General features: G+C 36.7%; 3 protein-coding genes and 1 long non-coding RNA gene across 4 annotated transcripts; 1 reads left to right on the forward strand and 3 right to left on the reverse strand.

Annotated features, from left to right (window-relative positions):
- Positions 1–3157: 3157 nt before the first annotated feature.
- On the reverse strand, positions 3158–3732 carry LOC131683199 (ejaculatory bulb-specific protein 3-like). Its single transcript, XM_058965037.1, has 2 exons — positions 3705–3732; positions 3158–3629 (listed from the first exon to the last, which is right to left on the reverse strand). The coding sequence occupies exon 2, from the start codon at positions 3623–3625 to the stop codon at positions 3278–3280; it is 348 nt and encodes a 115-aa protein (XP_058821020.1). The 5' UTR covers positions 3626–3629; positions 3705–3732; the 3' UTR covers positions 3158–3277.
- Positions 3733–12517: 8785 nt separating this feature from the next.
- LOC131683192 (ejaculatory bulb-specific protein 3-like) lies at positions 12518–13046 on the reverse strand. Its single transcript, XM_058965028.1, has one exon. The coding sequence runs from the start codon at positions 13001–13003 to the stop codon at positions 12614–12616; it is 390 nt and encodes a 129-aa protein (XP_058821011.1). The 5' UTR covers positions 13004–13046; the 3' UTR covers positions 12518–12613.
- Positions 13047–13420: 374 nt separating this feature from the next.
- On the forward strand, positions 13421–13976 carry LOC131683196 (ejaculatory bulb-specific protein 3-like). The gene has a single exon (XM_058965034.1). The coding sequence runs from the start codon at positions 13500–13502 to the stop codon at positions 13878–13880; it is 381 nt and encodes a 126-aa protein (XP_058821017.1). The 5' UTR covers positions 13421–13499; the 3' UTR covers positions 13881–13976.
- Positions 13977–22947: 8971 nt separating this feature from the next.
- LOC131683200 (uncharacterized) lies at positions 22948–23548 on the reverse strand. Its single transcript, XR_009304414.1, has 3 exons — positions 23471–23548; positions 23273–23387; positions 22948–23077 (listed from the first exon to the last, which is right to left on the reverse strand). It is a non-coding gene; the product is annotated as an uncharacterized LOC131683200 (long non-coding RNA).
- Positions 23549–26225: the final 2677 nt, after the last annotated feature.

A 26225-nucleotide genomic window follows, 5' to 3' on the forward strand; every position in this document is an offset into this window, starting at 1 on the left:
GAAAATGCAAGATATCAGAACGAACTTCTAGTTTTATAGCTTTTAACAACAATAAATAAGCAAAAAAAATATAATGCTCATGATGGAATATGATGAATATGGCTATTCATAAAATAATGCATGTACATATACTGTAGGTATATTAAGAGGGGCTTGATTGTTAGTATTGAACCTCTACAAAGATCTCCCGCAATCTCGGTGGCCACGCTAAACTTCTTTTATTCCAAATAGCCATTCATTCCACGCGCGTATTTGCTATAACACACGCAGATTTCAATCTATCGGCAACAATATTCGAAAAACTGTCAGATAAAAATACAGTGTAAACAATACACTCTAAACTACTTCTACACAAATTTTCAGGAGAAAATATCCAATAGGTCTTTTTCTACAGCGTTTTTTCCGTGATGTAATTTGATGTGGGACACTCTTTCGTAGCGTTTTTGATGAAAATCGATGTTTTTTCGAAAACGTTAAAATTAAATGTAAGTTGAATAAATTATGTGAAAGTTCAGAAACAAAATTAGTCTAATAGATGCCTTTTATAATTTCTTTTATATGAATGCAATTTTAAAGTGGAATAATTTTCAAAAATTTGTCTAACGATCAGGATCACATAATTTCGAAATCATCAACTTTGAAGGTTTAGCAACTCCGAAGCAGCTTTCCAACATAAAAAGCTCATATTTTGATATAACAATTTTGGTGATGAAAACTCCTAGAATCGATTGTGGAGAGTAACTCTTTAAAAATAGTAAAAGATTTAGTGTCTTCAGCAAAGTTGTTGATAGTGTCATTTTAAAAACTTAGTAGAAAATTTGAAGGCTAAATAAATGCAATATATCGAGATACAAAACAATATTTCAGAAATTTTCTTAAAGCCAGTTCTTTTCAATACAAAGACTTTAGAAATTTATTATTTATATATACATTTATACACAGCAGAAGTTGTTTTGAAAAGTTCACTATGGTCAGTGTTAAGTCAGACAGGACTAAGTCGCAAAACCTTAAAAAATGATATGATCATAACGCTGGATAAAGAATTTCTTCAGTTACTTTCGACTTTTAAGCTGATTTGAAATATGTTACAATAAGTAAGAATTATAACAAAAAAGAATCGCAAATTATAATATAAAGGATGCTGCGATTCAACCTTTAAATTGATTTTCTCCAAATCAATACAATGGCATTTAGTCCGGTCTGAATTAACACCGACCATATAGTCTAATATATTTCGATATTCTGAACACACGGAGTATTTGTGTCTTCTTCAAAATTAATTACTTAAATTAATCGACTTACCAACTACGCTTTGCCCGCCTGATTCAATAAAGTCGTTTAACTCTCGAACTAAATTTATTTGAAGAATATATACTTCATAATTACTTCTAGGAGGGTTAACCTCCAAAACTATTTTATTAGAAGATAAACGTGTGCTACTTTACGTTGTAGTATATTTCAAAGATACTAAGAATCCAAAGTTGACAGTTCCGAAATAATGTGATCGTGACCGCAAGCAATTTTTTTCGAACAGTATGTTTTCTTTTATTCACAATTAAAGCTCGCAAATCCAAAACACGAGTTCTATTACAATATTCAATTGAACACTCAAATATGCCACTAACGTGAAATATTTTGAAATTTTTATTATTTTTAATCCTGCTTAAAGGCTATTTATATAATTGATTGTACAACAAAAATCAAATGCTCATAAAAACCGACCCCGACCAAACGGAAAAATTATGTTTTATCATTTTCCTTCCATTTTCCAAAATATTATTATCGTTGTCAATCACATTGAGTTTTTGTGTCAACTCTACGCATTCTCAAAAAAATACATTTTTGCAAAAAATAAAATTTTCCAATTTTTCAGTAAAGAAGTTTGTGTTTATAGACAATCAACCTTCGCTTCCCATTCGATGCATTGTTCGTAATCCATATTTCGGAACATCCCTTCTAAAGAACAATTTGACAACTATAGAACCTCGGCTAAGAGTTCAGTTACAAGATAAAATTCCCACTATTTCCCAAAAGTCCTCATGATACCTAAAATAATAGATTCTTAATGTAGTGATTAGACAATATACTTCCAAAATTATCATTGTACCATATTTAATTAAATTAATCAAAATTAAGTTTTTTATCCTACGCCACTGCATTGTTGCCTTCAAAATCGTAAAACAAAATAACTTTCATTTTGAGCACTTTACACCAGACGCTCCCCTTAAAGGATTCAATATAATGAGAATACTTAGTATTATGAACATGATTTAATGGACTAAAAGCAAACCAATAAATATGACAATAAAACATTTCTCGACAAACATATGATTACGGCCTAAAAGCCAACTGTCAAAATCCACTTTGAATGGAAATTCCGGACAAACCGTTACACGCCAATCACAGATGTTGGTAGTAAACAAAAGAGAAAAGTTTTCTCTTTCTTAAACTGTTGTGAACTGTGTTTGGCTAGTAACGGTTTGTCCGGAAATTCCGTTCAAAGTGGATTTTGACAGTTGGCTTTTAGGCCGTAATCATATGTTTGTCGAGATTTGATCTTCGTGCAGGTATGACTGCCACAAGTTTTAACTACAACTCATTGTTTATCCTTCTCGTGAACTCAATTCTCAATCCTGATACATTATACAACAGTCATCATTCCACTCAAACAAGACCATGTGTATTCCCCACGCACATTAAATGCTCTGTGGATTAGTTCCCTACTTGGTCAAATAAATACTAAACAACCGAAAAAGGTTTGCTCTGTTCAGATGGATCAGCATCACCCACTTCCTGGGATATACTTCTTCATAATAATTTGCATATTACAGGAAAGGCGTATTTTGAAAAATAAAACGGTAAAAAGTTGATTTTCGCCTACTTATTTCCATACCAATGTCAAATGCAATGCGGGATGGCAGGCTATAACCAATCGACTCCAAATTTTGTATAGTTACTTGGGACCTCAAAAGAAACCGTAAAAACGTTGCTCGGGTGAATTAACCATGATCCCCCCCCCCCTAATGCACACGTACATGCTTCGATCTCGACAAACCGAGTCGATTGGTTTTATACTTGTACTTGATGTTGAGTAAAATTAATAAATGAAAATATTATACATTTGTAAGTATATCTATTTTAAATCAGGTTTATTGGCAATGGAAATTATCACTTTTAATTTGAACAATTGAGCATTAAATTGGAACAAAAAAATCGAACAAATAACATAAAACAATCAATCAACTAACCCATCTGCTCACGACATGGTTCCTTCCCTTTAGGCATTGGTGGCATATTTATTCTCCGGGTCGTAACGTGCGCGAAGAATTTTCCACTCTTCCGGCCGGTTCTCGGATAGGTACTTGAAGGCGCGATCTCCGGCTTCCCGTTGCTTTTGACTACACTTTGCACAGGACTGTGCCAGGGCTTCCGGTAGAACGCGTTTCAGTTCCTTGCCTTCCGGAGTGCAGCGACCCATATCCGTGAGGCACTGGAAGTAATTCTTGAACAGCCGGTCCGATTTCAGGATCTCATCCAGATCGATGTTGTCGAACCTGTTGGTGTACCGATCTTCCTGGGCTGCGGCCAGGGCCATTAGACCGGCGATGAGCAGGATAAGTTTCATTCTGCTGCTTGTAGGGATTACCGGTTAATAATAGTTGATTGGTTAGGACTGTTTTGGACGATTTTGAAACACAACTTACCTGATAGATAGTGTTCCTCAAATGTAACTGTGCGGCAGAATACTGTAAATTGTGTTTCAGTGGATGGCTTATATAGCTTATGAACTGATATCTAGTCATCTATTCGTCAAGGACGATTTGGTATAGTAGAGTAAGAAGCAAACCGCCAGCAACTGTATCTGTGTGTCAAGCATAAGCCTATGTTGGTGGTACGGAAGCAATTACTACTTAATTTTAGAAGCTATAGATAATTTGGTCAAATACGGTAAAGCAACGACGAAACTTTATTTCAAGTACTCTACATACAATGTTAAAAGAGGCTAAACACAATTTTCGATATATGTGAGACTGACCGATTGCTGAGTGTTGTTGGTTGCTCATGGCTAGATATAGCTATTATAGCAATTATTGCTCAGTGATGGTAGGCATTGGGATTGAATACCGTTTGAACTGAGGAGGTCAGAGGGTGGATCGGTGCTATAACATTTAAGAGTTGGTTTTTCCTCGATATTTACCATATTGTCATATTTTGTTTACGATATAGTTGAATCATCAGACCATAATAATTATTTTAGTTTAATTTATTTATTTGTTCTTCTGTAGCTTTCAAATGGTTCCCAATATCGCATTGATGTCAACAAGAAAGTTTTAGAAAATTTTATACGCATTTTGAAAAACCTTTTGTTCTTGACTGTTGTAACGGAATTTAGTTAGCAAGGTGAAGGTGAAGTATATTTTTCAATATTAAGAGCATTACTCAAGGGAGAGCAAGGAGTTGAACGAAGAATGTTCAGAAAAGCGTGGAATTGGGTCGTATGAGCAAGCTTAAAGCTTCCCGGCGACTTAACCCTTTGTCTGCTGCCGCAGGATTCAGAATCTTTTGGCATTAGAAATGCGAATCACCTGATTCTGCGGCATGTTCGGACGTGCGTAAAGTAACTTTGTACTTCATGCTGTCGGAACCGACGTTCTTGAGCATGAGCATGATGACCGTACAATTCGAAGTTGCTACTCCGTGATTGACCAGAACAAGCGAAGTTGCACAGAGAATCAACGAATGGGGCCTGGGAGTAGCTATCCATCCTCAATGTGCACGTGTCGAGAGTTATATACTTTGAAATGCCAATAACGTCACGGCCACGTCCTTACAGTCATGAAGGAATGTAACAAATGTTGGTATGGAGACCGTGTATACCTGTGCATCTCCACGTTTGCCACGGGAAGGAGTTTTTGTTAGTAGGATGGAGTACAGAGTTACACAAATCTGGGTTCACCTTGACGAGTGATATGATCTATGTAACTTTCAGTAGTGTTATTATTTGTTTATTGCTCTGGGCAGCCGGCTGCCGAGAATTTATGATAGATTTATCGTTTATTGAAATAATTTTGAAATGCTCGGTTTGAAAAAAAAAGCAACGTCAGCTCCGAACAGCCGACAGTCAGGAGTGTTGCATATATCTGTATAATTAAAGGTTTCGTAATACACGCATTATTCATCGTGTATAAAATTTGGTATTATTATTAAGGACCATTATGTATTGGCTTCTTTCTTCGCGGACAATCGATTCTTATGTTATAATTAATTACATTTTAAACGGTATATATAATACCTGTGACGATCAGCTTTGTATGTCGGATATACAACCGATGACATGTGCGCGGTTTGTTTTACGCTAGCTGCAAGATTGTAAACAATAAGAACGAAAAGAAACTAACTTGTCACCTTTTGCGTCAATAATCAATCCTAATAAAAGTTTTATGGTTAAATAACTTAACGACGTGTTCAGAATATCATCCAAACTATATATGGAATAATTTTACCATATGGGTTATAATACGTGTATAGTTTCTTTTTATTAGGACAGCTATACAATATTTTTATACCCATGAAGAATTGTGGTTAACGTGAAATGCACTACATTACCATTTACTACTCCAAAGCATATGCAAGCACCAAATGCAATAAGTACAGTTAATATAATTTATTGATTATTAAATGGATTGAAAGTAAACCAATGAATATAACAATAAAACATTTGTTCTTCATGCTGATATAACTGCCGAAAATTGGTACTGGTACGTGATTCTGAATTTTTCTGGCGAAGCTATTGTTCTTGGTGGAGAAACGCGAATAATTAGTGCAAAGGTCGTAATTGAACGAAATAATTCTTTTTGTTGAAACAAATTTTAAAATATTTTGTAAGATGATTGTATTCATGATTGCAAATAGCATGAAATATAAAAAAAATATATTCAAAGTTCTTGTTAGAGGCGTTTTGTTTATGTTTATAACGATAAACAATCGATTGTTGATAATTTTTAATGCATAAAAACGTGCATAAATTATAAAAGGGCATAACTGCACGAATGTATTGTTCTTGTTGAAACAAAACTTAAAATAACTTGGAAACTATCACATTTTAGAAGATTTTGATAAAAAGTATTTTGATTTGAAATGACATTTACTCTAAAAAAATACAATTTGTCTGTAAATTAGTATGGAATTGTTTATTTGACACGGCTCATTGCGGTAGCTAACCGGAGTCATGGATCTTTCATGTGTTTAAAATATGTAAAAAATAAAAAGAAAAACAAATATTATTGATTATCCGTTGGATCTCGTGCACGCAACTTTTTATTACGAGCGGACACCTTCTTTCGCGGCTCGCCTACTGCGTCATGGGGACCATTTAATTCTCTTCTGTTCTTTACATCAAAATCATCATCGTTAAAAGTGCCTTGGTACTCGCGATCAGAAGCTCTTTCCTGCTTCTTGTACTTACGGGTGACCAATGTACATCCGTCGTCATTGTTATTATCATCTTCACCAATGTTACTTACAGTGGTTTTTGGGGAGCTGGATGCTACTTTGACAGTTGTCAATATGGACTGAACAGCTGCCACAAATTTGGCAACCGTGTGGGGTTTAGGTATTGGTATTGAAAACTCTTTTTGGGTTGGTTTACCGTGGATGCGTTGGCAATTGGTAGAGATGCGTTCTCCTCTGTATTTTCCGCGCAAGGTTGTCCGTGGTGCGCTGTCTGATTACAATACTTGCACGTAGGAGTTTGCCCCTCATGGGGGTAGTTTGGTTAATAGTAGCTTCGCGGGTTTTGAGTTTTATAGTCAAGTGGGAGGGGATAGGTCTTTCGATCCGCATCCTCACCACAAGAACACCTTTAGGTGTACCCGGAAAGAAATTTCTCCACGTATCAGGTGTAACGGATTCTACTTCTCCGTATTGCGACATGTATTCTTCAGTTAATAATCAGGAGGGGTACGTGGTGATAGATCATGTAGCTACATCTACATAGTCTTTTCCATATACACGGGAATCTTAATTACAGCTTTATCACTTGCAGCCACGTGCTTCAAGTTGTTCTGCAAAACGAAACGTTCGGCTTGGGCTAACGTATTGAATGACATGAGTACTACATTGCGAAGATGATGATACTGTAGATACGTAACTTCCATGAGCCTAAGCTGAATCTTCACTTTCAGCAGGTATTCCACTTCACGAAAACTCAATCTTATTGAACAGAATTTAAAGTCAACGTCCGCTGTGTTGGGTCGGAGTAGAGTTTTTTCGTCAACTTTACTCATGATGGCAAGAATAAATTAAAAGTTTCCTTTGTACTCGAGACAATGCACACTAGATCGAGAGGTTGCTAGTTGTTGTTCACTTGGCTCGATTGCACGTCTGACTTGGGCAGAAGCAGAATGTCGACTGATTACTAATAGTTTCTTTATGATGCAATTACCCTTAAAATAATACCTTGCTTTTTCGGTTCTTGTTGACAAACAGAGTTCAATAAAATGGGTTTTCAAATTGAAGTTTTAACATAAATTTTTGGTTTTCCAAACAATGTTAAAAAATTTTTCAGTGTATAATTTTCGCGTTGAAGTATTCATTCTCTGTAACATTTTCTCAAATAGTTTTGCTGCATAAAATACGATAAACGAACTTTTTTTCAAAAGCAATCTTCGCAAAAACTTCTAGACTCTTTTAAAAAATTATTTTGAGTCAAAATGATCTGATTGACTGTGAAGAATATTGAGTTTGCCATGCCGGTGAAACGTGTTACATTTGAGGCGAAGATGGTGGGTAACGGTTTTATAGATTTTTAACAAATCTTGGCGAAATTGAAAACAAAGAACAGTTATTTTCTATGCAGTAGTAACATGAATAACTTATAAAAAGAACATAATTTCACGAATATCGATCAGAATGAAATAGCAAAATTATTACAGAATTTGTTATTGTGTTAATTTGTAATGACGATTTTTCATTGCGAGTTGTGTTATAATTCTGCCATTTCTCAAAGCTCCACTGCGCAAACCATCGAATCGAGGCCGAAAGCGACGTAAAGCTGTACGCTTATTCAGTGATGCTGGGCAAGCAGCTACAGCTCAAAAAAAAAAAAAAACAACAACCGAAGCTAGAAAAAAAAATTGCAGCTGAAAAAAGAAAAAGTAGAGGCAGCAAAACGGTAGAAACCGATGGAAAAAGAACAAAAATTGATCGATAAAGATGAAAAAAGATTCCAAAAACAACTGCTATGAAGCGCAAACATGATTGTCACGCAGTTAAGTAATCACGTGAGTCGGAATGCACAACTTCTATTCCACACTCTGGCGATGACGAGGACACCGAAGAAGTCATTAGCAAGTAAAAAACCAGACGCACCTGCTTAGAAACTACACGTTTTGCCTTTCTCATGTAAAGAAAGGCTATGAAATCACTGTAAAAATCAACTTTAAACCAAAGCCTGGAGGGCCGATTGTCATATTCCATTCGATTCAGTTCGTTGAGATCGGAAAATGTCTGTGTGTGTATGTGCGTATATGTCATTTAAACTCACAATTTTCTCAGAGATGGCTGAACTGATTTTCACAAACTTAGTTTCATCTGAAAGATATAACGCTCCCATAAGCTGCTGTTGAATTTTTAGTTGATCCGACTTCCGGTTCCGGAGTTACGAGTTGAAGAGTGCGGTCATACAGCAAATTCCCATATAAACTGGTACAACCATGATGTCGAAATGATGTAATACATATTAAAATGGGTGCAACATTACTCTAGTTAGCGGGTCTGGATCACTTGTGATCAATCAAAGCAGATTTGACCACATTGGCCACCTATGACGGTTCATGATGCCTCCGGGAACTCGTCAAGTTCCTATACTAATAACGCAACTATTTCTCAGCGAATTCTTGATCGATTTTTACAAACTTGATTTTAAATGAAAGATACAGTAATCCTATTAACTGATATTGAATTTCATTCAGTTTTGACTTTTGGTTTCGGAGTTACAGGTTGGTTAGTAAGCTCGCACTGAAATTTCCCATATAAACCGTTACAATCGTAATACTTCTAAGGCTATTAATCTATTGACATGGTCACCAAATTACATCGATTCGCAGATCTAGACCACTGATTGCTAATCAATTATTCTTTGAATATATTGTTTACTACCGACAAGTCCGGAAGTCCTGGTTTCCGAACATATTCTACAATTAGAGTCACATCGATTCTTAGATGATGACTGAACCGATTTTTTCAATCCACGTCTCAAATGGAAGATACAATATGCAGTTGGGTGCTTGCAGGCCCCACTTCCTCCGCTTACCCTTACACCACCGTCCTTTATCCCTCCATCCGCCACATTCCAAACCCATTTCCCCCGCATTTCAAAATATGATCATATGAAGATAACATTGAACTCATGCGGATGAAGCTAATTTAATATCACACTTTTCTATTTAAAGTGTGTCAGCGTCGACTTTCGTGGTAGTCGTGTAATACGTGCTAAGTATAATAAGACTGTAATAGATGTTTTACAATTATATTGAACATAAGCTAATGAATCATAGCTTGGTTAATGAGAAAGGTACAATCGCACCAGTAGGTGGATTAACATTTCACTAGTTGGTTTCATGATTTTCCACATCATTTGCCGCTTCCTCAATTTCTTACCTCAATTACGTCAATAAATACCATCTGTTATTTGAGCTAATAATTTTTAAAATATCTGCAGTATTCAAACTCTTCAAATAAAAGTAGCTGATTTTCTAGCTTTGTTCACCGTTTTGTTTAACCTCGAATAAACTGACCGCTCGTACCCTCAGATTTTAAAAACCACCGAAAAAAGTACCTTCGCCTTAATAGATGTAGCTTAAAAATATCAAGCCAAACAAAAAATCATTTTGGTAAATCGTTGCCAGATGTATAACCTTACCAACGAGTGCCTGTTTGTCTAAATCAGTGCAAAAATACCACCGCACGAGCTCGCTAAAGAAAACTGACCTACCTGACCCCACTCTACTCTACCTAAAACATATATACACGGAAAAAATTGTTCCTGCAATCGTGAATAAAGTGCCATGAATTTTTGAACAACCGCGTTCTTACGTTGTTCGAAAACAGGATAATGAACAAAGATCATGGCTTTCATAATTATGTTCAATATCCCTTTAGTAACGCCCGCGTAATGTTTTTATTAGTGGAAATATTTGTTTTTTTTTTGTGAACTTAAGTCATGTTTTCCGCCACGATATTACCAAATCGATTATCTGTCCGTAAACTAGTACACAACTTTTAGAACATTATTCACAAAACCAAAGGTTGACTTATGATGTTATTCATAGATTTAGGAACGTTAGCTCACAAAATCAAAACGGTCTGGATACTTTCTCGTGAATTATTGCATGAAACTCGGAATTTTATTCATGAATCCATACAATCCTCTTGAACTAATTCGTGATTCTTAATATATTGGTCACGACCCAATATCCGTGCTCGAGAAAACGTTCATAAAACGTTCATATTATTCATGTATTCGTGAACTGGTTCATGATTCATAGTACAATAGTCGTGCACGTAAAATATTTCACAAAATCATGAAATATTATTCATGGGTTCGTGAACTACTTCATGGTTCCTTGTACTTGACCTAGGATCTATCTTGCGTGCTTGTGATATTTAGAACATATCCCTAATCATTTTCAATTTCATGTAACAGGGTCATGAAATTTTCATGGAATTTATTTCACAAAATCTAGAGTATTATTCGTAGAATCATTTTTGTTCCATGCACTATTCCATGAAATGTCATATATGTCCAGCTGCTAGCAACCAGCCAGAGGCACGAGCAGTAGATATAAGAAAACTTTTAGGACTTAGAACATCGTTATTCATTTGATAAGGTTCAGTGTGATGTTTCGACAGAAAAAAACGCACTGAGCACTAAAAATACACTATAGAGCCGCAAATCATTTTCGTGATACAGTTCATGAAAGAAGATCCCGCTTATTAGTTATACATTAATGTTCCTGTCTATATTGTCGAGATACTCCGAGTACAAAAACCGAAAATGACCAAAGAATGATAGCTCGCGATATAGCGAAGAAAAAATACGAATATCATTATTAATCATAACACTCCTCGTGTCAAATTCGAGAGTTAGCTTTAAAATAAAATGTGATAACGTGCAAATTACTAAGATCCTTAAATCAAGAACATAAATCATACTATTAATGACAAAAATATCAAAAATCGTGACTAAGATCTTGAAATAATGAACATAAATCACTCTACTCATGACTAAAATATCACGATAACGTGAATATAAATTATGAAAAACCTGACAAAAATCCTGAAATCATGAATATAAATCACATTACTCACACAAAAATCTTGACTAGTATCCTGAAATAATAAGCATGAATCACTGTACTCATGATCAAAATACCACGAAATAGAAACTACGAAAATCGTGACTTAGATCCTGAAATCATGACCATAAATCACGTTACTCTGACAGAAAAATCTGATAGCAAACGCATGAATAAAATATCACGGTAACTTGATGAGAAATCACAAAAATCGCGAAAAAGGTCCTGTAATCATGAACATCATTTAACTGTCGGCTATGTGTTCCCAAATTGTGAACAAGGATCACAACAAAAACTAAACATGTCCAGAGAACAACCACAGTAACCCTACCAAACATTCGAATGTAACGCCATGTATATATTCGACGCGAACTAGTTTTTTAGAAAAAAAAAACAAATAGTTTCATGAATACGAGGTTTATTATTCATGATTTCAGGAACTTGGTCACGGGTTTCGTAAATCCTTCGGTTCACGAAATCGTGATCTTGTTTTTATTAATTTATAGACGGATATTTTCCGTTTAACTATTTTGCAATTATTCGACGAACAAAATATTTAGATGAACATTATCTATTATATTACAGGTTCGATTTGGGGTCATTAATCGAATTGAAATTGAAAATAATAATAATCTTGTAATGACTACTTCATTGGGTGTTACTTATCCTATAATTGATGTGTTCAAAAAAAATATAGAATCCAACAAATATTCTGTCGGCTTCCGCGCCACAAACAGATTTTATTTAGATGCGACAGTCGTTTTTCTCCAATTCCGAAAAAAAATCATTCACGAATATTGTCAATATCGCGATAATCGATCATTTCATTAAGTTTTTTTAATTTTAATCGTAGAAGTATTCGCCATTTTTTGATATACGATAATCCAACACTATACGCTGGAACGTGAAATCAATGCCAGGTTGGCCAGACGATTATTTTCTCGAGTTCCTGTTTCTGTGGGAAGCATCATAGTGGGAACGAAACAAAAACATGCTCAAAAACGATTGTTTCGGTCACTGCAATGTAAAACAAATGCACGCATATACTCGAAGTACAGTGCAAGTGTAGTTTTTATACGAGATTGACGATACTAAAAATAAATATAGCAACAGCGGGTTTGCTTTGTTGAAAACTAGAAAATATAAAATATTTATTCAGGTGGTACAAAAAACACAAACATAAACCATTTTTTTAAATTATCTAACGATGAGTATTGAAGTTGTCATTGTACATTTGGAATTTTCTATTCGGCACCTCATTGGGTCAGATTGATACCAGCGCTGACGGCCTGCTCGCGATATTTCTCGATGATTTTGTTGTCCGGGTCGAACTTGGCTTTCAGAATAGCCCAATCTTCGGGCCGATTTTCGATGAGATAGTTGATGGCTTTAATTCCGAATTCGCGCTGCTTTTCAGTGCACCGGGCACAACCGTTCTCCAGCGCTTCCGGTAGGTACCTTTTCAGTTCAGATCCTTCCGGTGTGCACGGTCCCATGTCCAGCAAACAGTTATAGTAGCCCCGGTACAGGCGATCGGACATCAACACTTCCTCGATGTCGATGTTGTCGAATCGGTTTGTGTACGTACCGGTTTCCTCCTGAGCCACGGCAAAGGCGATGATCACACAAAGAACTACGAGTTTCATCTTGGCTGAAATTATTCTCAGGAGGACCTTCGGAACTGAGAGCAATGAGTGGACTACAGTTTTTGCAACAATGATCTGCTCTATTTATATGCGGACAAAGCTGCAAGTAATCCCAAAATCATCTACAATTTTGGGGGCACAATTTGCTCCACTCATCCTAATCAAAATCAATTATCGCTCGATTCCGGTAGCATTTGTACCGGCAATGATGTTAAATGTTACATTTGATTGGGGTGCGAAGCTAGAAGAGATCGAAACGCCGAAGGCAAAGTCATCACAAAATGACGAAAATAGGTGAGTTTTTTTCTTCAGGTATAAAGGTTACAATGAATATGCACATGTGCATCATCGTGGATTTCCAATCTATCAAGGCTCAACTTGCATTTCAGGGTCTGGTATAAATAAGGAGTGGTTCTAAGCATTCGTCACAGTTTAGTTACCGACTTACGGATAGCCACATCTAGTTCGAATAACCGAAGAAATCTAATAACCAAAAATGAAGCTCCTGTTTGTGCTCGCCGCGGCCATGGTTGTAGTTCTCGGCCAGGATTTATCCTATACTAACAAATACGACAACATTGACGTCGATGAGATACTGAAGTCACCACGCCTCTTCACCAGCTACTACAAATGCCTAATGGATATGGGTCCCTGTACGGCGGAAGGAAACGAACTCAAGAAGCACCTCCCGGATGCCCTGTCCAATGCCTGTGCCAAGTGTACGGAAAAGCAGCGTGAGTTTGCCGTGAAAATTCTGAACGAGCTTATCGCGAACCATCCCGACGAGTGGACCACGCTGAGAGCGAAGTACGATCCGGACAATAAGCTCGTCGAAAAGTTCCGCGAAACAGCACTCGCTGCCGGAGTCAAACTGTGAAGTATGCAGTAATCGCACCGGACCCGGACTAATGGTATCGGATTATTTCTTGTATATTTGTGTAATTAAATAAAAACGACGTTGCAATACCTAATCAAATAAGGCGTTTCGCGGTTGGGATACATTGGGTAGTAAATCTGTGACTTTGTTTCAGTGTTATCCTGTTTGTTACGTATTTAATGGGAATTGAAATCGATGATCAATGAATAATAAGTATTTTAAATTATTCGAAAACTTGCGCAAATTTTCCAACCGGACCCGGGAATCGCGGAATCAGGTTATTCAGACCACCTGTTTGTGTGAATATTACTGTCATGCGCTACTTGAAATTAGGGTTTCAGCGTGAAAGAACACTATTATGGCGACTTTTTAAGAAATTTTGGGTGAAGCAAATTGATCAAAACTTTTGTACATTGTAATGTATTATTTCAATAATATTCTGTAGTTTTTCTATGCAAAAATATCGGCAAACGACTCGGTGATGAAGCTTTTTGTAGAACGTCTCTGCAAAAAACACAATTTGCGGTGTTAACTGCCATTCAAAAACTACTTAATCGATTTATTTCAAACTTTGCATAGACGTTCTATGTAAAAAATACCTAACCCCTACGTTGAGTTTTCGAGATATTTTTTCAATGAAGGTGGTTTTTACTAATTTGAAATAAAAATTGCTATTTTTCATGAAAAATTTCGCCGCTAACTTCGCACGCACGCGGTTGGTGGAAAGTTTTTCCCACATTGCAACTTGGTGCATAGTAAGTCGAAATCAAAAAGCGGGACCTAGGGTGCACAGTGGTACGACTTAGAACAAAAGGTGGACTAAAGCAAAAGCATTGTCGTATCGTTTCAAATAGTACGGTTTTATGTAATTTTGGTACGCTGAATTCTTTTTTGATATTAAAACATATTAAAAATGAACATTTACTATCCATTAGGGTGTCTCAAAAATATAACATAACCGTTCCTAAAATTTATGTATATTAATTTTCGTGTGCTAAATCGTTTTTGATATTACAACATGTAAAAAAATATTCGGTCGTCAAACGGTGGAATAACAAAATTCTCACAAGTTTCCTATCTCATGCCTCCACGCGAGTCCGAGTCTATTGATGACATTTGGTCCTTAGACCGGCGACGACTGGGTGCTATCAGCCTTCTGCCAGTAGTAGCAGAATGAGAGGGTGCGAACAGATCTAGCCGAGAAAACAATGCCGTAAAAATGAATAGTTGATCGGAAATTAGCCCCAATACGACTAATCTGACTAGTATCTATGATCACGGGTCAATACGTATTGAAAATTCGCCGCGCCTGTTTTACGAACCTAATTTCAAGCTCCGTTATTGCTAACAAGCCCGTGCATCAGGTTAACAGTCCTTTATATTTCCCTTCAGTGTTCGTTATTATCGCTCGTATACTTGTATTCCACAAACAATCCGATATGGAAAATAACTAATACTTTCCTTGATTTATAACATCTCGCGCTATTTTTGCCTGTATAATGTGTTATCACACGGTAGTTTTCAAGCCAATAAATATATCGTAGAGAAGAAGTAGCGAATTCTGTCCAAATACTGTTATACTCTCGGTAGCCGGCTGCCCAGAGTTTAAAAAGTACCAAAAACTAAACAAGATCTTCTCTTTTTCGAGTGATCGTGCACTCGCAGACTAACTAAACAACTACCTAAGAAAATATGCTTTACAGGTCGCATCGCTTGCTTGGAGCGAATCCTAGACCTGATACCCTTCCAAACTACCAACTCCGCGACACCTATGGAATAGTCCGATGAATCGTCGTCCTTCCGTTAAGTAGGTGGAGCATCAACACTTCCTGTCCACCTTATCCTTTATCCTTCCCCGTGAACGATGGAGATGGGGGCGGCCGGCAATGATGGCTACCATGCTGTTGAGGTTTTAATATGGGTCGGATTGGTATGAATTCCTACTTATCATTTCCTAAGCAACTCTTATTAGATAATCAGCAGTCAAACATGATGAAGTCAGTGTGCAATCTGCCAAAATTATCGTCACAACGCAACGCAACAACATGTAAAAAAATATTCCTCATACATTAGGGTGGCTCAAAAATAATTATTTTGTTGCGAAGGTTCAAAAATTTTTAATGAAATTTATCTGCGCTGAATTTCTATTTTGGCTATAAAAATAGAAATTAACTTTACTACTTATTAGAGTGGTTCAAAAGTAAGTATTTTATCTTTTATAATGATTTTTTTCAATAGTGATTTTGGAATTTATTTTCCATATTGAAATGAATTGATTGACAGCTCATTATGGTGCTTCAGAAATGATTATTTAGTTTTTACGGATCAAATAGGATGTGTTCGATTAATTTTGGAACTTTTCATTTATTAGTGAGTCACTTGATATGAAAACTACATTTTCTTTCATTTTTAAAACACATTTTGAGCGTCTTAGTGGCATGTTTAATTACATTCACTAATCAACAAGATGGTTCACGATTTTTTCGCAAGACTGCTTATTTCATATTCTTAAATAAAAATGAATCCAAAACCCTTTTTTCACGTATATGGTTCATTTAAAAATGGTCTTATTTTATTTGGATAATATAGCATACCTTAAGATATAAGTGCTATTCAAATTTGGATTAGAAAAGTCTTACCAAATGATTAGAACTCAACTGTGTTTATTCAATTTGACAGTCACTGCATATGTTAGCAAGAAATAGTTCCAGAAACATGTTATGGCATATTTGAATTGGTTGAAAATATTTAATGAATTTTAAACATTCTTAATGCTTTTACCATCCAAAAAGCCATGCTCCCACTCGGCTCCTTACTCTCAACAACTAGTAAAACCCTTGTAGATCATGCTCTCAATGCTATTTGAAAGTTGTGCGTGTATTCGTGTCATTATTCTAGCTATAAAGTGATTATTCAAATTCAATATCAGTAATAACCATGCGTCTCCATTCACAATTTTTTAAAATTTCGACTGCTTATCGCAAGTTTTCGCAAAACTAGCATAGATTCACTTCAAAGAGAAAATTAAAAGCTTTCGAATGAGTGTATAGTGGGATTGTGGACATTCACGGGCGTCGTTGTTGTTATCGCATTAGAAGTTCGGATTCAATAAAAATTCATGACAAACGGTTATCTAAACACTAACTAAACCAACTAGTGACTTATTTTTTGTAATTCTACGATGTAATTTTATCACACGAATAATGTAGGTGAAGTAAGGCAATACATAAAATCAACCGTTTCTTTAAAAAAACGAAAATAATCGGATGTAGTTCCTATGGTCCAATAATGCAAAAACACTAGAGTTCAAAAAACTGTCAAAAATTTATTTTTCGTGCAAATCACCTAAAATCTCGCGAAAATGTCTCTGATGGTTCAGCTGATACGAGAAAATACTAGTGATAATATCGCATAACCTTCATATATGGACTTAAGTCCGGGCTCGTCCCACTGTGGGTAGAAAGTAACTGAGTTATAGTTGCACGTCATGCAACTCTCCCGTTAATAATTTTGAGAAAATTGCCTACTACGGCCATTGTGGATCGGTTTTCCACCACACTTGTGTTCCTGGTATGCAGCGATCCGCACTAGATCTATTGGCTTGATTCAATCAATTACAATTTACTTTATTTTGTTAGAATTTATACTCAGACCTCTCTTTTAAAAGGCACAAAAGTCTCTTCCACTGCTCTACGGTCTACTCCAATGGTGTCTAAGTCACCCGGAAGCCAAGAAGCATGCGAGATCTTTTAATGATAGTACCGTTCCTTTGCACAGCAGTCCTTTCTTCACTTTCAAGCACTCTTGAGCAACAAATCAGGAAGTGCATCGCGCTGCTTCATTACAGCTAACGTCACAAACGTTAGCTTCGAGCATCATCTGGTACCACAGCTCATTTTATTGCACTGAATCATTGACTGCCTTGAAATCCACAAACGGATGATGTGTTCGCAAGTTGTATTCCCAAAATGCAGGGTAGCTCTTCTAACGAGTCACTATTGAAATCGAGAGCCATTACTTCATTGTATTCCTGTAAAAACTTCAATATTGAAATTCCGGATATAAATTTAGATAGATACTTCAATACAGATATCCTAACAACTTATTCGAACATGTTCAAAGTTTAACTGCACAAAGTAATTGCACGAATTTGAACAAGATTTTCTGGTTCCACAAAATATCCCAATGCTTGTTTCACCTTCAGTCTTCTGTCCTATAATAATATTTCAGGCTTTTTCAATGCGAATAATCAGTTGAGTTCATCTGTGATCCGTCGCACTAACGTCAGAAATTTAATGAAGTGCAGTTATAGGGTACGATAATATTTTATGAATTTATTGTTTTACTTTTTAACGACATTCAATTAGCTAGAAATTACTGAGCAGGGAAAGTTATGAAAATTTAGAGCCATAGTACTCATGTGAGAGCAAGGATGTGAAATATACAGATCGGTAAATTAGAAGTGACAGGGTCATTAGAAACAGGCTTAAAATCTTACGGACGAATCTTTTGCTTCTGCTAGTAAGAGTCGAGCTTAGGCAGCATAACTACGAATCACTCAACATGAATTTATTTATCTACGAAGAAATTATCCACGTTTTCAACCAACAGGTAATATTGGCTCAAACAGGTACCAGTAGCATTCCCCATTTGCCTTCATAAGAGAAGACTCTCATCGCCCATATAGGAATTCGCGTTTGCTTTGTACTCCAAATGAACGAAGTACCAGTCAAATTTTGCAGAAATATAGTTCGGAATTCTTGCCTATTCATGCTCAATCAATCGATTACGGTTCGATTGGTCTCGGAATCCAATTGAGCGAAGCATGAATGATTTTCTATTTGATGGCATGAAATGAAAAATGACCAAATCTTGAGTGATTGAAAAAATAGAATACAGTTGGGTCTCCTACTACGCGATTAACTGTGGGCGTGAAAAAGGAATCCGCGTTGTAGGATACCCATAGGTTATGGGATTTCGACTAATTAGGGCTGTGGCCGATTATTTCGTCCGCGTCAACATGTAGCTCCATACTTTCTTTGGCAAAGTTGTTGTACTCAATTACAACTTAGAGTCATAGGGTATCCAACTAGTTGAGAACTATGCCGCGAGAGGTGCTAAGAAGAAAGAGTTAATAAATCGAAACTTTTGTCGTAAATTCGAGTATCATTAAATGGATTCAATGTTAAATATATCAAGACCCTGATTATTGTGACAGATGGTGTCTTCGGGGAATTTGTAAAAGAAGTCCAGAGCTTCTGTATGATAGAAAGTATAACTCGCAATTGTCCCACCAGGCGGCGCTAGCGCTAATGCAAATATTCAACACATGTTAAAATAATTGTATATCGTCAAGGAGGTCAAGGACTACCCAACGGTAATAGATTAGTTGGAATACTCTCACTATGAGGCGCTAGTGAGCGTGGATGCTTTCAGCTTATGGTAGATTATGATATATCTCAAAAGTCTAATAACTCGGAAAGATGGTGTTTTTGGCAAAGTTCTCGAGGACGTCAAAGTTTATTCGATTATGGATAAAATAAACTGGAATGAACCCGCCAGGTGGCGCTGGTGAGCATTTTTTTTTTCAAATCATATATCTCGATATCATGATCATTTGGAAGGGTGGTGTCTTTGGCAATATTCATAGGTCAACCTCTGTCCTACGGCGAACAAATTAGTTCAGAATTCGCCCACTAGGCGGCGCTAGTGAGAATGAAACATTCTTAACACTATAGATCTATTTCTAAAGTCTGATAATTTAGAAAAACGCTGTTCATGGTAAAGTTCTCCAGGAGGATAAGTGCTGTTTGACAATGTATAGAAAAATTTCGATTTTACCCGCTAGGTGACACTAGTGAGCACGCATTTTTCTTTTCAATTTCTGCATCTCAATATAAAGGCAGTTTAGAAGGGTGGTGCCTTCAACAAAGTTGCTCGAGAGGTCTAAGACTACCCAACGGTAACAGTATAGTTTGGAATACTATCATTATGCGGCGCTAGTGAGCGTAGATGTTTTCTGCATGTGGTAGATAATGATATATCTCAAAAGTTTAATAACTTAGAAAGATGGTGTTTTCGGCAAAGTTCTTGAGGAGATCAAAGGCTACTCGATTATGGGTAAATTAAATTGGAATGGACCCGCCAGGTGGCGCTAGTGAGCGTTATTTTTCATATCCTGTATCTCGAGATCGTGATCCGTTTACTAACGGAATGAAAGAATGAGCGTGCTGAATAAAATGTACTAAACGATTTGTTTTATTTAATATCAAGGATAAAAAGCAACATTGAAAAATTGCTCCACATACTTATTCTTATATACTTTTGTCCAAATAACTTTGAGTTTGTAATTGATATTTTAAAATAGGCTCTAATCTCTCTCAATCATTCATACAAGAAGTAGCCTCAAAATGGATAAGAGGATAAATTCATCAACCCATTCTCTGGCCCATAATGAGAGTATTCGAAACCAATCTGCCATCATCAGACAGCTCTAGATCTACCGATAAATTTCACCGAAGAAAGCCCTCTTCTAAACTGCCATGATTTTGAGATGCTGAAATTCATAAACAATTATTTTTCTCTCTAATGCCACCTAGTAACTGAAATTCACGTTAATCTTTATATCGCACATCATGAGAACACCCTTTTCATGAATTATCAAACTTTTGACTTAATGTAATATGTTGTAGAAGTTGTATTCTTCCTAGCGATGAGTGAGTTCTGAACTAATCTGATCAGCGTAAGACAAAACTCAACCTGTCGATGAATTTTTCCAAAGATACCACCCATACAAATTACCCTGATCCCGCGAAATAAAATTTAAAAAAAAATTGCTTGCAATTCAGTCTGTCTATAATCGAGAAGCCCTTGATCTCCTCAAGAACTTTGCCAAAAGCACCATCTTTCTAATTGAGCTGTATCATAATTTACCATGTACTACAAGTTTCTGCGCTCACTAACGCCGCATAGTGAGAATATTCTAAACTAATCGTTGGGTAGTCCTCGACCTCTCAAGCAACTTTGTTGAAGACATCACCCTTCTAAACTGCCTTAATGTTGAGATGCAGAAATTGTAAGCACAAATGCGTGCTAACTAGTGTCACCTAGCGGGTAAATCCAAAGTATTCTTTACATTGTCAAACAGCACTTGTCCGCCTGGAGAACTTTATCGAAAACAGAGTTTTCCTAAATTGTCACACTTAAGAGATAGATCTATAATGTTAAGAAAGTTTCATTCTCATTAGTGCCGTCTAGTGGGCGAGTTCTGAACTAATTTGTTTGCCGTAGGACAGAGCTCGACCTGCCTATGAATATTGCCAAGGACACCACCCTTCCAAATGATCATGATCTTTAGATACAGGATATGAGCAATAATGTTCACTAGCGCCACCTGGCGGGTCCATTCTAATTGAATTTATCCATAATCGAGTAGCCTTTGACCTCTTCAAGAACTTTGCTGAAAACACCACCTTTCTAAGTTATCAGACTTTTGAAATATATCATTATCTACCACATGCTGAAAGCATCTACGTTCACTAGTGCCGCATAGTGAGAGAATTCTAAACTAATTTGTTACCGTTGGGTAGTCCTCGACCTCTCGAGCAACTTTGTTGAAGACACCACCCTTCTAAACTGCCTTAATATTGAGATGCAGAAATTGAAGGGAAAAATTCGTATTTACTAGCGTCACCTAGCGGGTAAAATAGAATTTTTTCTATGCATTGTCAAACAGCACTAGTCCTCCTGGAGAACTTTACCAAAAACAGCGTTTTCCTAAATTATCATGCCCGGTCAATTGTTTTTCCACCAACTATTTTGCATGATTTGAATCGTGATAATCTATTAAATCGACTGATTTGCTTCTTTTAGAGTTTAATAAATGCTTTATATGGATAAACCGGTGACAAAGTTGAACGCTTTTTTTCCAACGCACACTATCAAGCGTTCATTTCGTGTAGACGCTTCTTTGAACCTTAAGGTGAAGATATGTGGAAGCCACGTTGCTAGGCACCGACTCGCTTGTTTACATTAGGAAAAACTGAAATCTGAAGTGAAAATTCAAACGCACAAATGAGAGTTTCCGAACATTTTCCTTTGGTCATCTGCATATTGGCAGAAAATTTGAAGTTTTGTTAGTAAACGATTAAAGTTTCGCGAGTGTTTTTGCAGTGGTTTGTGAAAAAAGTGCATTTGAAAAGTGCAATGAAAACGAGAAGAAGAGTGTTTCGAAAAGAAACCCCAAGTGAAGAGGGGTGATATTTTCGCACAAAATAGAAGCTACAGATAGCATTCCGTCAAAAACTCGGATTGATTACATAGGAAAATATTCTAGCTTCCTTAAGTAGCAGTTTCGCGGCACACCAGCAAGGTTAGTGTGTTGAAAAACGTATTTTTATATTTGCTCATGTCAGATACATGGTTAGGCAGGGGAGAGGGGTGTGTGTGGCGTAGGAGCTATGTTGTGGCTCGCATGTATAATGTCCTTAAGTTAGTGTCAATTGTTCGTAGCGGAACTGGCGGTAAAATGAACACGTTAAGCAAAGTCATTATTATCTAACTAATAAGTGATGGAGATACTACAATCCCCTTATATGTTTCTTGTTAGGCATGTTTTGTACGTATTTGGTGAAAATACTTCGACATAAACACATTTTTTCAATAATTAATTTTGATTTCAAAACATGTCCAAAAATGAGACATGCCTATAGCGTGTGTAAAAAATGAACATGTGGTGGTGGTAAAATGAACACCTTCTAGTGACTTGCAAAATGTCCTGTATGTATGCAATGCGCAGCATCAAGTACGATTCACACGATAGATCAGGCTTCCGTCACCGGTACGGAACGTCAAGATTAAATACATGTAGTTTAATGGAAGCGCTCACACACAACATCAACGGCACGGAACGTTTTGACGTACGGCACGTGGGAACGGGCACAAGAGAAAAGTATTAAATTTATCCCGACAGAACGGTGACATTCCACACACAGGGCATTTTGGAGGCAATAAAAAATTGTCACGGAAAAATTAAATTTTCATGGCGTAATATTAACCAATTTACAATCCTGTGGCATCGAAAAACATCTACAAACTTGGGGTTATCCATGGGTGAATAAAATTTTACAATCTGTCGGAAAACATGGCGGATATAGCAATTTGAAGTTACCGTTCCGACTAATTTAGAGGTGAAACATCTGCAAGAGGTTCAATTACTATTATGTAACACCATTTTCAGAATTTCGTGATTGGTCGGTGAAAATCCGTAGGAAAATCATAAGAAAGATATGAAAATTAAAATATATTGTAAAATAATCCAACATCTTTAAAGAATTTAAAATTTAAAAAAAGTTAAGTAATGGTTTTCCTACGGTTATTGAAGTACTACATACTACGCTCCAAAATCACGACATGAAAACCAGAATATCGTTACTTTCAGTTCCCAAATCATCACTCCGTGAAGACCTTTAGTTTTTGGGATAGTCTGTACTTGAATTTCTTCCCCAACTACGGAATAAAATATATAAAGTAATGCGACATTTTTTCTATAAGATGACTTTATTGTGAAAACATTTTTGCAGACCTCTTACCTAGTGATTTCCAGCAAAGATTCAGCATCGCACTGTGCCCCGGTTCGGGATTCGGCTCGTCTATATATAGAGGAAATCTCGGACTAGTCGTACGGTTTCTTTCCTGGAGTTCTTTTTATCCTCTATTGTATTTATTTTTAGCTACGCGAGAAGGATAATTATTGATGGAGGTAGCTTTTTAGTTACGATCATACGGAAAGAAATGAAAGCGGGATTTCCAATCTATCTACGTATAAGGTATTTTTTGGTCATGAATATGTGATTGGTACAACTGTTGGCTTTCAAGTTGTTGATTTAGTTCTACTTTTTACGAATGTCTGCTCTTAATTAAACCAACTAACGTCGATTTCCCAGGTTTAAAAATTTATCAAGCACGAAATTCCCAAAAATACTTTTACTCTGGTTAATAAATCTTTTGTCCCATGATACCAACTGTAATCCCCTTGACGAAAGGTAACTCAAACAGGAAAGTGGTAGAACAACTCCGCTGAAGTTGATGTGCAGCATTTCAAATCATTCTGATCATGCCTTTTAATTTGACAGGCTTGTGCGAAAGTACCATCTTACCGAAACGTTGTACGGTTGAAAGAGTAATCTGATAAACAGATTTCGCGAATAATCTATCTTACTACACATATGCAGTACCGTTCGAAAGTTGTGAAACAGAAGACGATAATTTGGAGATCGATGCAATGAAAATATTTATGTTCCAAGACATTTCAAAAAGAATAAATCATTCGGTCGAACGGTAGCAAAACTTTTGAACACTACTGTAAACGTGCAAAACAAAACAAAAAAAGTCTAGCATGTTTCGCCTAGCATGTCGGCATCGTTTCAATTGTCGAATCTCTGCTTTTCATGGTCTAGACAAAAACCCGCCCGATCCTTGTCCGGACCGGTGGAGGTCGTGAAGGGAGTGCGCCGGAACCCGAAGGGCAGTGCGGTGGAGGAGAACTTTGAATGACGCCCAAAACTTCTTTCTCAGCTGTTTGATTATAATCTCTGGAACTGGCGTGAGTTGATGGATGGATTGGGCGGTGATCGCACTTTTCAAAAATTGCAAGCCCCCCAACCATGCCAGCAGCGGGGACCAACCACATTTGGAGCTTTGGGCAGACCGGTTTTCGGATTAGTTAGCGGTGTTACTAGAATCTAATGGAAGCAAATTTTGCAATTCGAAATAATGAACTACTTCGGAGTTCGTAGCAGGATTGAAAGGGGAGTTGGGAAAATTGTGGGGATTAGCAAAATGGGTAAAATAATGCGTGCGCTGGTATTTGCGTAGGATGACGAGCGATCTTGCATTATCTTCTAGTTATGATTTATTTCACTTTGCTTCATTCTTTTTTGGCAACCTGAAATCTTCTTTCTAGAAAAAAATATTGTTAGATTGACTTTTCTGACACAAATATAAAAATAACCAGGGATTTAATCCCTACGTTACGAGGTATTTCGATTGACACGGATCAACGGCCAGACCGATAAAAAGCTATACTCAGTTTCGGTAGACCGACACGTCACCAGGATTTCCCATCCGTTTTTGTGCGCCGTAACGAATGTACGCGGATAGATTTCGTTTCGGTTGGCGGATTGGGTTGACCTTAATCAGCCACCATTTGCAAGCTCGACGGCAGTGTAATTAGTTCGAGGTAGTTCACATCGCGATGGTGTTGACTCTCCAAAAAAAAATCAATGATGGTGGCTACAATAAAGCCTCGTCCCATTTTATTTAAAAGAGAAAGCCTCAAAGAAATATAGAAACAGTTTTGTTATCTATTAGGTTTTACCAAATATTTCATATAACACTGAATAAAGTTAAAAATCAAAATTTTCTTCCCTGATTTCCTTGCCTTTTCGTTTTCCGCCTGCGGTTTGCTTGCCGACACAGAATTCTTGCAAATCACCGATCTACTCCCCGCGGTGTGACCGGCCTGACGTCAACAGCACTCGATTGACGTGTACTTGCGGGGTTTTGCGTTCAACCATGCCTGAAGATGATTTTTCGACGATCGTATGCCGATAATTGCATAATTGACCGGATTCGTTTGCCCGAAACAAACTGCAAAAGAAACAACAATGAAAAAGAATCAACTTTTTCGGCAAGTGATTCATATATGTCTATTTACCTCTGTACACATACACGTCTTAACCTCTTGTTGAGTGTATCGATGGGTTGGGTGATTGTTTGCGCCGAACAATTGCGTACATACTTCTACTCAGCTCAAGTGCACGGTTTTCGTCAATTCGCACTTCAGACTGGTTCAGATGGAAAGCACCGTCGCGGGACAGAGTGCTCTGAGCTGACTCCAGTTTTGGTGATCGTTCTGAGGTTGAGACAAACAAATCAGCGATGCATAGAAGCTTTTTTACAAATGGACTGTGCTAAGCCATTCGGAACTGAGCGTCATATATTTTTCTTTTCTTGTGCAAAAAAATATTTTTTTAATGATTCGCAAATAATGAAGAAAGTTAGAAAAATTGCTTTCGGTTGCTAGTTCAATTTTAAAAAAATTGCATATTTTTGTGTTACTAGTGCTATTATCTCTCCGTCTTATAAAATATTTGATGTCTAAGTTGCTGTTCCTAAAGGTTGTGAACATAAAAAAATCAGGATTGTTTGTTATATTAACCTCAGTTGAATGAATTTTGTGATACGTCTCATGTTTAATTTATTTAAAGTTTGTTGGAAATATATGAGTCATTTTATGAGATTTAGATTTAGTGTCAAACTTTGTCGTACTGTGCTCGAATTTAG

Source organism: Topomyia yanbarensis, chromosome 2 (genome assembly GCF_030247195.1).
Source record: "Topomyia yanbarensis strain Yona2022 chromosome 2, ASM3024719v1, whole genome shotgun sequence".
Taxonomy (NCBI): domain Eukaryota; kingdom Metazoa; phylum Arthropoda; class Insecta; order Diptera; family Culicidae; genus Topomyia; species Topomyia yanbarensis.